General features: G+C 34.8%; 1 protein-coding gene and 1 pseudogene across 1 annotated transcript; one reads left to right on the forward strand and one right to left on the reverse strand.

Annotated features, from left to right (window-relative positions):
- Positions 1-12,950, forward strand: part of LOC149062665 (uncharacterized) — a 410,648-nt pseudogene that overhangs the window by 196,187 nt on the left and 201,511 nt on the right.
- LOC149062680 (uncharacterized) lies at positions 54-4,706 on the reverse strand. The gene is made up of 9 exons (XM_089222130.1): positions 4,691-4,706; positions 4,321-4,404; positions 4,187-4,264; positions 4,049-4,132; positions 3,925-3,996; positions 3,811-3,864; positions 1,083-3,742; positions 592-811; positions 54-532 (listed from the first exon to the last, which is right to left on the reverse strand). The coding sequence occupies exons 1-9, from the start codon at positions 4,704-4,706 to the stop codon at positions 54-56; spliced, it is 3,747 nt and encodes a 1,248-aa protein (XP_089078256.1).

Genomic DNA, 12,950 nt, shown 5'->3' on the forward strand with positions numbered 1-12,950 from the left:
AGTAAAACATATAATTAAATTATTATTTAATGATATATATTATATAGCTCAAGTCACTCGATTCTGTAATGACCATGAGCTAATGTGTTAATTCCATCTTCGAGCACATACCGTTTGTCGTCATAAGAATTCAGTGCGAGCTTTTTAGATAAGATAGTATGGAATCTATTTTTATATGATCGTATAGAATACATTTCTCTGAATGGATCTTGACCGATTTCATTAAACAGGCATTTCTTATGGTCTTCTAACGTCAAGTTATTTTTAATTACATGTTTTTTGACACCCTTGGCTTTGATTGTCTCTAAACCAGACACGGAAAATGCATACGATTTAGCTCTAAGGGCTACAAACTCATCAATGAATTTCCCTTCAACTTCATCGGTGAACATCCCGGGAACCTTTTTTCTTTCTTCTCGATAGCATGGGTGATCTTTTGGTAAATTCGACGTGTCCATGCGATGTAATATATCGGGATTGGATGCGAGGTCATTGTAATAATCGTTTGTTACAACATCATATACGAATGAGTCTGAAAAAATTAATAATGTAATTGAATATTTAGTATTTATATACAAAGAATAAAAATACCTGTGTCCATGTACATTAAAGAAATATTATTCTTGTAATGTTTTTTCATGACATTATAATGGAAGTCGTACATTAGAGTTTTTGAAATATCTAATATAGCCATCCCGCATGCAATAGGTTTGTCAAATGTTATTTCTATGTTCTTCAGGTGTACAGCACACAAATGTTCACTATATATTGTGACGTCCTTAAACGTAGGTTTGTAACACGTTTTTGCATCCTCAAGGCGTCAGTGACGAGTTCAATTTTTTTGCAATTGCGTTTAGATTCCATCGTTTTTCCAAATATCTGTAAAAAAAAAAAAAAATAATAATAAATAAATCATTACATATTAATAATAATAATTAGTTATATTTTAACTTACGGCATTATTCATATGCTTAAAAAAATTTTTCCTCGAATTTATTTTTTGCATTTTTTCTCATTTCTGTGTTCTTATCTATATACGGTGCAAGCCAAGCAGTTTGATTAAATTGTACGACTCTGTGTACCTTATCCACTACTAGTCCCGCCGAAATTGACTGTTTGAGTGCCATATAATGAACAACATAATGTTTCTTGACGTGGAACGTCGCAAATAATTTTGTAACATTGCTGCCATCAGGTTTTGTTCTTTCCGGTAAATAAGGTAAATCATTGTGCTCATCGTGCAAAGTATCGGGATATGACACATCAACATCGTAGATCAAACCCATATTTGAATTTTCATCCAGTTGTTCTAACAATGATAACGCCGAATTAACGTCGCCTTCATACCATTTAAAATTATTTAAAGGTAATTTTTTCTTCATAGACCACCCGTACAAATTGCATGCATCAATGTATATAATGTAATTATGTTCTTTATTGGAATCGTAACTGGTTGCGTCAGGATGATTAGCCTTTGAATATCGTTTGCTAGCCTGCGTCATTCCACCCCTGATTCCTTTCTCCACCGCGAGCAACATCGTATAATCAGATATTAACTCAATCTCGACTTTAGTATGTTTTAACATACATGCAAAAGAAAACCCTGGGGCAGTGTAATAATAAGCCGGGTCGAGGCCGTAAATTTTAAAACATAAATTTCTAAAATTTTGAAACACATCTGCCAGTATGAGGGTGTCAATTTTTAAATACAAGTCACTGTATTCACCCAGATTTTTACACTTAAATTTATCCCATACTTTAAGTGCATGTTCATAATCTTCGTCTGGAATGTGCTCATCCTGAAGCGAGGAATAAAATGTATGTTTGGCCGGAAGAGATGTTTCGTTTAGTTTGCCCCAATCGCTCAAATATTCATAAGGAAAACAACCTTTTCGCGTTGTTAATGGTAATTCATCTTTTGTGAATACTTTCGACGTTTCATTAAATTTGTCTTGACCTGCCGCAACTAAATCATTTGCCAAGCTGGACAAACTCGAGCTCATAAACCTCAACGAATCTATAAATCTAATACTAAACCGGTTATTAATATGTTTTGTGAATGAAATATACTTCTCCTCGCTGTTGGGGATGACTGAAATTTTTTTATTGTCAAACCAAAGTTGTCGAACGATAAAATGTGCATCGTAATTTGATAAATTATGAAACACACATGCCACAAAGTCCGGACGCTTCAGTTTAAGGTTGCAAGAACTGCACAATGTACACCTAAACTTCCCAGTTAAGTGACAATGATCTTCAACTTTAGTGACATCGTTTAAAACAAACGATTTATCGCACACCTGACATTTTGTTGCTTTAGAGTGTTTTAAAATGTCTTCCGCTGTCATCTTAATACTTATATTTGTACATAAAAGCATATCAATTCGATTTGCAATTTCGGTTACATCTTTCACGAATCGCAGAGCTATCGAATCGTAACTCGTATTTTCATTTCCTCTATAAACAATAGGTTTCCTAGGTGTTTTAAATTTTTTCAACAACGCTTCAGGAACGTTATTTGATACTACATGTATACAATAACTCATACAATTATGGTTTTGAATAAGCTTAGTGTTAGGACCTGCATTAGCATTATTTTTTTCTAGTATACTTTCAAAATCAGCGAATATTATGAACGGGTGGAACTGAGTATGTTCCACTTTATCAAACTTGACTTTTGTGTTAGGTGTTGGCATAATCGGCGAAATTGATTCATGATCCCCGCAGAATTGCTTGTGGTAACGCAGGCCCTCAATAGCGGTTTTTGCTGGTGTGTTGTTAAATTTAGATAAACATCTTTTGCAATACTCCGAATAATGTTTGTTTGACGTCATTTGATTATTAATAAGTCTCGAAAAATTGGTTATCAAACAGAAGTGATGTTTCGTGTTATTAGATATTAATAGCAAATCGTAGTGGTTATCTTTTTCCGTAGATGTTTTAAGGGGATATACGATAGTCATATCAGGTTTATTTGATGCATGTTTGTTCTGTATTGTTCGGGATCCGTTTTTTAATCCGTAAACATTAACTGAAACTGTCGGATTGAATTTTTCAAATTGTTTCTTTATGTCTTTATAGTTTACCGGATAAATTAAATGAGAAAAATCGTAGAGGTTTTCGAGATCGTCGTAATGTTTTCCTACTCTATGAGCAATGTGTTGATTGACATGTCTAGATAGAATTGAATATTTGAAACACATGTCATCGCTGTTTTGACAATTAATCACACACTTTTTTAATTTTATGTCATTCGGAAGTTGTATGTATGACGACCCTCTTAACGGAATATATTTATAGACACCTACTAGCAGCCCATCAATAGATTTAAGTGTAAGTCCACTGCCTTTTGACTTATACACTTCCTGTTCCTCCAGTAATTTATTATAATCTTGTTCTATTTGTTTGTGAATATCATTAGCCAGAAAAAATTCTTTTGCCGCAGTTTTGAAAGCCCTGTTTTCATCAGATTCGGGAATTTTAGGATTGTGGTATGTCGCTTCCAATTTCAGGTTGTATTTTATTTCGCCGTCAAAACTGTTAATTAACTGGATTAAATGTGGTTTAGTGTTATTTAAAAATGTTTTATAATTTAATAATTGGGTGTCGAAATTTCTTGTATAATATTCTCTGCATATCTCGTTTAAAGAAGAATTGATTAAATTAAAACCGCCTTGTAAAACTTCTAATAATCTACGACGTTTTGTTCTTATATTGTAGGTCGATGTTTCGGAATTATTAACTACATAAAAAAAAAAAAATATATATATAAGTATAATATTAAAACTAAAAAGTTATAACTATAAATACCATCGTATCTCGATTGTTCAGCCACTGGACGCTTATGATTTCGCCTGGGTGTACCTAAAATAATTAATTGAATAAACGGGTCATATAACTAAAGATAATATTATACATACATACATTGGTTCGAGGAGCCAGGTGGTATATCCTCGACGTAAATATTATCAGATATTTCAATCATTCTAGACCGATCTGAAAAAACAAACAAATAAATATTGTCATAAAATTATAATGTGTATCGTACTTCCAAATAAGCCACTTAATTCGGCCCTGTCCAACGCTTCAAGACATACATCATTGTTGCCGTCATCACACCCGTTGTTATCATCTATGTTAAAAATTTTAATTTAGTATAAGCTCAAAACATTTGATATATACCTACTTTCACTCAATCCATTTTTTTCGATCTCATCTAACACTGCAATACAAAAATCATCATCATCTTCAAAGGTTGCATCATCTGTAAAATATAAATTATGTAAATTATTTATCTATAAATATGTATATAAATCATACTTGTAGTTGTAGCTGAAGTTGTAATTGGCTGTGCATTACTTGTAGCTGTAGTTGTAATAGTCTGTGCATTACTGTTTAAAATACCTAAAATGGAACAATACTGTTATTTCAAACGCGAATTAAATACTACTATCATGTACGTATGGTTGTATATACTAAACCCCTTTTAACGCTCAGATAGCATATTTTATTATACGAGTATTAATTTATTAAGTGAAAAATAAAAATCAGTGTTATATGGTTGGAATATAGCGCGCGCGCACACACACACACACACACACGCTCGCGAGCGGTTGAAAATAATATAACCATAGTGATAAAAATAATATTTTCACCGATAGAATCCTAATATTGTATAAAATTTACTCACCGTGAATACTTTTCATGTGTCGTTGGAGAGAATCGTTTCTAGTAAAATTATTTAGACAAATAGTACACTTAAATTGTTTAGTACTATTATGGTACTTTACATGCCTGAACAAAGCGTCTTTCCGCGAGAAAACAGAAACACATTGATCACATTTAAACATTTTGAATTATTATTTCAATAAACACACCAGAGCGATATCACTGTGAAAACAGTACTAAATCAGTGATACTGTACAATACCCTTATATAACGAAGAGAGAGAAAAAAAAAATGTCAGCATTCTCGTATTACCAGAGAAAAAAATACTTAATAGTGTTTTAACTTTTCATGAAACGTAATAGGTACTTATTATAAATCTCACTGTAGCCTTGTCTCTCAAAATTGGTGCTTATAACTTCCAGTGTTTCATAATGTCTAATCAACTTATTGACTGTTCAACCTTTTTCTTGGATGACAACATGTTTTTAAATATAGGGCTCGATCCAGCCTCTTTAATGAATTGTGTTGTTCATATTAACGTAAATTCTCAACGCGTGAAAATGAGTACTGAATTTTTGAATCGCTTATACCTGTTCTCGAGAAGAAAACGTTCATGGAGTCAAAGTATCTTCATTCAGACGAATACAAGGTCGTGTCGGTAGTCAAATCCCGTGTATCCAACTATTTTTCAATTAAATGCCTACTCGATGACCAGTGTATTCAGCTGAGTGAAGAAAATGTATCTCGTTTATTGCACGTAAAGGACAACATACAAGAAGTAATTAATACAAAAATAAATGAAATACGGGGTAAAGTATTACTACAGGCATGTGAAATTTGTGGAGCTCTCGGAACGTTAATGACAATATCCAAGAATACCAAATTAGATTTATTGGTAGACTATTTGCTGCACATCGATCCGGCGACAATCAGTGACGCTATACCAACAAGAAAGCCGTGTTTTGTAGCCCAACTGACACTTAATGCAACTGAACAGCTGGCAAGGGGATGGTTAGGAGCCTTACCGGAGTAGTTTTATCCTGATGTCTACAGACCAAAGGCAATCATATCAAAAGAGAAATCTAAAGCAAGCCGTAGATTAAGTTTTTTTTAACTTATATTATATAATATTTGAAACAAAAAAATGCATTGAAATTGTTATGGACGATCCTGATATGTCCTCACAAATAAATTCACAAACACTTTAGGACTGATTAACTTTCTGTATTTGTAATTAAGAATAAACGTACAACTATATTAACACTCGCCTTCTATGCGCGAGGCGTCCAGGCCGGTCGTCGGGTCTCGATGGTTTCATCAGCACATTCCTTGAGCCCGACGACGGCTCACACATATACATATAATAATATTAACATAAACATATTATACTAATATTAACATATACATATACTAGTTAAAACAGTGGTTCTTAACACCCCCTAACTTAAATGAAACATAGGAGCTACCCACATGTTTCTTATATAGTATAAAATTTTAATAAATAATAAAAAATAATAATATTGGCGGAAAAAACAATATTCGTGAATAAAAACTTATTTTAATCATTTTAATTTCTTTTAACTTTTATTTCGGCTAAATCCGGGTTGTAAAATTTAACATTTTTTTTTTTATATACTTATACGCTAAAATAATTGTAATTGTAAGGCTTACAGTCAATGTACTATACATTATGGCTAGATGAAAGTTTACATTAATAATAAAAGAAGGTTCTGGTTTAATTTTTTGTAACTTATCTAATTCTTTCAACTGTTTCGCAAATTCTATCAAGTCTTTGATTAATTGAAATTTTGCAAAGTTTTGTGGTATCACTGAGTTTAACATTTCCATTACAAAAAATTTTACATTTACTTTTGAATTTTCAGGAATGATATCTAAGTTTTGTTCTAAATCTGATTTTTCTGATGGTAACAAAATTGAATCATGTGTGTGAAGTTTACACGAAGGTAGGATGGTCAATTTACCTACACCAGAGATCTCTAATTCGTAGGTTCTGGAGAGATCATTGCAATTAACTACTAGAGTTTCACCTTGTGTATAAAATAACCACGAGTTTGATGATATCAAGTGATGCCAAATAGTTATATCTGACGTTACAAATTTAATTTTGCATGATCGAGGGAGGGTCTGTGGTTTTTTAAGAATTGCTAATTCACTTAAATTTGATTTAGATCTGTGGTGTAAGAAGTGTCCACCTTTACATAATGTGTAATGGCTTAGAGGTTTACATGTTTCCCATTGCTTATTGGTTAACGTTAGGAAATGTTCGCTGAGCGCGAGATTTTCTATTTGTGTTTCAATTAAAATCAAACTATTCCCTTCATAAATTATTGGTAACGGAATTGGACGGTATATCATTTACTCGTCCTCTGATATTAATGGAATGTTTGCAACGAATATTAAAAAATGATTTTTTTGAAATATTGTTGTCTCAGATATACTAATGAATTCGGAAATGGATTCTGCAGTTACATCTAATGGAAGGTGTGTTCCTTTAAGTAGCTTAAGTTTAATTTCCCTGAGTTCAGTCAACCACTTGTTTATTGGTATCCCACTTGTATGGATTTTACCATTAGTTGCTGAATTTATGATCGCTATTATGTTGTCCGTGTCGTAAGCATACTGATTCAAAATTATTTCGAAAAGCACTGATTGTTCTAGCAACTTTGATTTTATTTTTAATTCGTTAATTTCTTGCGTATTTTGTCTCACCTGTTCATTCAAGTATTTGACATTATTTTCAAATCTCTGTTGAATTTCTTTGATCTCATCCAATGTTCTATTTGCTTCACTTATTTCTGTTTGGAATATTCTTCTTTATTAAATCTGTATTAGTTCGGTTATTGTTTGTAAAATCAATGATCTTGTTAAATATTAATTCGTAATTAAGATTTGAAGAAATTCCATAAAGAACGTTGGCCAAACGCTTCAAGGTATTCCCAAACTCACGACGAATTCTATCTATTGTGGCGGTCTTTGGTCCAATTGATGACAGTATGGTCTGATGGTTTGTCTGGATCTCAAACATATAGGGTAGTGTTGCTTGTGAAAATAGTTGGCATGTATGTGAATTATCTGAATTCTCAAAGTTCTGTGTAATCATTGAACAAATGTCTGCGATGTTATTATATAATGACTCTAACTCTGTATATCTCGAAACGTACTTGTTAAAATCTATATAAGTGACTAAATCCCAACCAGCGTTTGAGGTTCTTACATTTCCTAAAAATTTAAAATAGATGCCTTCGTAGTTCTGGTACTTGGTCACGTTCGCTAGTGGTTCTTGAGGATACTGGGCAAAAATGATCGGCAGCCATAGTAACACAAGGATACTACCTGTCTGTACCGATTTTGGTCTTGTCATTATAATTACCCTAGAACAGAATCATTGTATAAGTCATCATTCATGAAATTTTTTTAGGAGATTATGATGAATTCTCTGATGTTTTCCTTTTTTTTTAGAATAACATTATTTTGTTTAGGGTCTGTTTCTAGTATCTCAAATGGTCCTAACCATCTGGGAGTTAATTTATTTTTTGATGTCTTATCTTGTAACAAAACCTTGTCTCCTACGTTAAAATCTTGTCACTTTGAGTTTCTGTCATAATATTCTTTGGATTTTTCCTTGGCTTTCAACAAATGATTCCTGGCTAATGATTGTGATTCTTGCATCTGTCTTTTTATTTCATATTGATAGTCGTTATAGTTGTATAGAGGCTCTGGCTCGTTCGTGAGAGATGTAAGGATTGTTACTGGGTTTCCATAAACTAAATGGTATGGTTGAAACTTTGTGGCTGAATGGAAGGTTGAGTTATGGCAAAACATCGCGTAGGGAATTTTGGTATCCCAATTTTGTGGATCCTTCTCAATGAAGTTTCGCAAATACTTCCCGAAGGAGCGTTGGCTCCTCTCAAGACTCCCATTACTCTGGGGGTGGTACGGTGTGGTTGATGTCTGGCGGATTTTGAGTAGCTTACACACTTCTTTAAATATTTTGCTTAAAAACTCTGTACCACAGTCAGTTACGAGGCTTTGTAGCAATCCATGTAAACACACGAATTGGGTCACAAAGTACTGTGCTACTGTGTTAGCTTCATGGTTCTCCATTGGAGAAGCCCATGCAAATTTGGTGAGGTCGTCTTGCATTGTCAGAATGAATGAGTTTCCGTTATGAGATCGTGGTAAAGGTCCGACCACGTCGAGGAAAATCTTTTCAAATGCTCTGGTCGCTGTAGTGGTGATCACCATAGGTTCTTTTGGTATCCGCGTAGCGGTTTTATTTTTTTGGCATGACGGACATTTTTTTATAAATTCCTTGATTTGTTTTCTCATCCCTTTCCAATGATGTTCTGCGTACAATCTGTTGAGAGTTCTGCTTACCCCTTGATGTCCCCCCAAGGGATTTATGTGGAGTTCTCTAATTAATTGCATTTTCTCTGCTTCTGTTAATTCGTCTTTCATATAGACGTAAACAGTAACTCCTGAATTTTTGAAATATATCGCAACATTTTGCGAACAGTTTCCCATTGTAACCCGTCCAGCCCACATCCCATTCTTGGGCATGCAATACTGTTAATTTCTAACTCAGTACATAGTTCTTTGAGTCTAGTTAAACTAACATAGATCGACTGATACGTTGGTTTTTGCCAATTATGTTCTTTAGTTATTAAGTAAAATATCACCCTCTGTTCCAACTTAATGACGGCTACATCAGTGACTGATTTGTTTTGTTGGCGTAATTGCACCATTCCTCCAAACTTCCGTCTCATTTGGAGGGCAATGCCCTGAGACATTTTGAAATCAGCGGAAACGCAGTGTGCCAATGAAGTGGTAGGCTCCGTATCAAATAGGTCACCAGTTAATTCGATCACGTTTGGGGTCGGTTTGTTTTCGGCATTGAGGAACTGTTGATAATCATCCCGAGGTTCTGTGTTGCATGGAGGTTCTGGAGATCTTGAAATTTCTGGAAGTTCTGTATCTTCTGGTTTCTCGATTTCTTCGGAAGATTCTTCAATGATTGCTCGGTCTTCTTTTGTTTTTGCTCTCGTTGTGACGGTTCTCATTCGACTTAACGCATCTGCGTTAGTGTTATTGACTCCTGGTTTATAGTGAATTTCGTATTCGTATTCCTCTAATTTCAGTCGCCACCTAGTGAGTCGGGATCCAGGGTCTTTTATATTGAATAACCAGCTTAATGCTCTGTGATCGGTTAATAAATTAAATTTTTGTCCAAATAAATAGGGTCTTTATTGTTTCACCCCCCTCCCCCCTCAGACTATAGCACAAAGTTCTTTGTCGGTAGTATTGTAATTTTGCTCAGCTCGGTTTAATGTCCGAGATGCATATGCTATGGGAGGGTCATTGCCAATAGATCCTGGAGATAAAATACATCCTATGGCGAAATTGCTAGCATCGCAAGTAAGGTTGAAAGGTCTCTGGAAATCAGGATATTGAAGTAAGGTTTCTTGGGTGAGTATGGTCTTGAGTTCATTGAATGCTGCTTGACAAAGGTCGGTCCATTGAAACGGTACATCTTTTTTTAATAATGACGTAGGTGGTTTGGAAATACGGCCATAGTTTGGCACGAAACGGCCCTAGTATCCCGACAATCCAATAAATGATTTAATTTCTTTGGCATTGGTAGGGACTGAGAACTTTAAAACGCATTAAATTTTTTCGGGATCTGGTTTTACACCTTTATCCGTAATGATGTGTCCTAAATAAGTTACTTCTTTTCTCATGAAAGAACATTTGGACGGTTGTAACTTAAGGTTGTATGCTCTGAGTCTGCTAAATACTTCGTTTAATTTTTTGGAATGGTCTTTAATACTATTTGCATAAATGATTATGTCATCTAAGTACACGAATGCTTTTAACCCGTTTAATCCAGTTAAAACTGTTTCATCATCCGTTGAAATGTGGCTGGGGCTCCTTTTAATCCAAATGGTACTCTCAAAAACTCGTAATGTCCTTTATCAGTCGAGAAAGCAGTTTTCTGACGATGCTCGGGATGCATTTGTACCTGGTGAAACCCTTGCGCCAAATCTAAAGTCGTACTTGGACTTACCTAATTGATCCAAAATATCGTTAATATTCGGGAGAGAGTATGCATCTCCTGTAGATATTTGGTTGAGCTTCCTGAAATCAACGCACACGTGATATTTAACAATCCCGTTTCCATCTGGTTACTTTGGAACTACCAAAACTTCTGTACTTGTTTATCAATCTCCTGTTTATGTTTAAAAGGCAGACGATATGGACGCTCGTTAATGGATTGTGCCGCTGCACTGGTTATAATCTCATGATATACCTCATCTGTTCAGGTTAGCTTATCCCCTTCTAGATGGAAAATGTCTGAAAAGTTTCTGCATAGATTGAGTAATGATTCTCGTGTGTCCAGGTTTTCGACAATATTGACATGTAACAGCATATATAGTTTTAGAAGTTACGGATGACATGTTTGTGCTTTTCTTATTGTTATGAGAATTACCGCGGACCTACAATCGCGAGCCCAGTGTCCAAGTTTATTACATATGTTACAAGATCAAACTGTTTTTTTTCGTTGTCACAGGGTTGGTCTTGTAGAGTTTCTTGGATTCTTCTACCGATGATTTAATCCGTTCTTCCTCCCTGGTGGCCTGTATGGCTTTTTCTAAAGTAGGGGGATTCCTAGCTTTGATGAAATCCTTTAAGTTTCCTAGCCCTTCCATGAAAACTTGAATCACCTGCCGTTTGATAGACCTTTCCAAAGCTTGGGCTACTTCGGGTGAAAGATCTACGGTTTCCTGTTCAACTATGAGGTTCTGTAGTGTCTCTACCCTCATGGAGTAAGATAAAATGTCTTCACCACTTCTTTGTTTAATGGCATACAATTCTAAAAATAGATGTTGGGTGGTCTTTTGAGGTTCCAAGCTCGTCTTGAGTGTTTCTGTTAACTCTTCCCACGTGTCAAAGGTTTTGAATTTAGTTATTTGCCGTGCCTTTCCAGTTAGCCTTGTTTGAATCGCCTGTAATAATCGCGGTATTGCATTTTCTACCACGCAACACACGACAAATTCACATTTTTCCAAAAAGATTTCTAAATTTTCGGTATCCTTTCCATCGAAAGATTTTGGTAGTAATTTAATGGCATCTTGTAATCTAATTTGGTCATTTGCCATTGAATCACTTCGTCTTGGACTAGTATAATCCCTAATACTCATTATTTCTTGAACCTTCAGATCGATTAATCGGTTCAATTCTGCAGCGTTTGTGCCTTCCATTACTGGCGGCTGATTGTTGCTACTACTCGCTCCCTGACCTTGATTGGAATCCATGATTTTTATGGAGTCTTGATTTAAAAACCACCTAATATTTGGGTTTGGTTGCTGGGTCTCGTCACCCGCTGACCAATCCAAGATTTTCTCTTGATTGTCTGAATTTTCAATTTGTTCTGTAGGTGTTGGGACGTTGTTATTTTCTTGAGTTTCGGTTAAATTTGTTTCGTGATCTACGCAGCTTACACTCTGATCTACTTCGGATATTTCTTGAGTAACTTCTACCAGTAAATTATTCGTCGCGATAGCTAAATCAGCTTCCCTAACTAATAAATGGTCAACTGTTATCTCATCTACTAAACGCTCTGTATTAGGTTGGTTAGGATTAGCACCCCTAATTGGCAAACTTATTCTAGGAGGGGGGGGGGTTGGTGAAAGAAGCTTGGCTGTATCAGCACCCCCGAGAATTTGACTCTGGTCCGGATTCTGGCTCATTAATTTTTATTTTATTGAGCAACAAAATGGTCTGTTCTATTCTTTAGAACGTTAAAAAACGTTGGGAAACATGTATTTACAACACTGTTAATTTAATAAGAATACTAAATATATATATTTATATTTATATATATATACTAATACGAAAAAAATTTTTTTTTTTATTTAGTTTAATATTAAAATCGGTTCTTAAATGTTAAGGCAGAAATTGTATTAGGTACTCACGATAACGCTGTTTGACACTTGCCTTTGAAAATGAGGACGTTTGGTAATGATCTGAAGCTTAAATGAATGGATAGCAAGACAGCTACCAAAGTTGTTTGTCCCCTTCGTGGAAATATAATACGCCGATACTCCTTTTCGACTGCTATATGAATTGATACGAAGTTCTACGCCCCGAAACTGCTGGTGCAGGGACCAATAATTAATTATTGGGTTTCACTTCGATGTTCAGATTTAGTAACGTGTAATATAACAGTTTAATGTTAATGTTACACAAACGTCACGGTGCGC

This window comes from Diuraphis noxia, unplaced genomic scaffold, assembly GCF_037042655.1.
Source record: "Diuraphis noxia isolate RWA-SAM2 unplaced genomic scaffold, SU_Dnox_SAM2 contig0001, whole genome shotgun sequence".
Classification (NCBI taxonomy): domain Eukaryota; kingdom Metazoa; phylum Arthropoda; class Insecta; order Hemiptera; family Aphididae; genus Diuraphis; species Diuraphis noxia.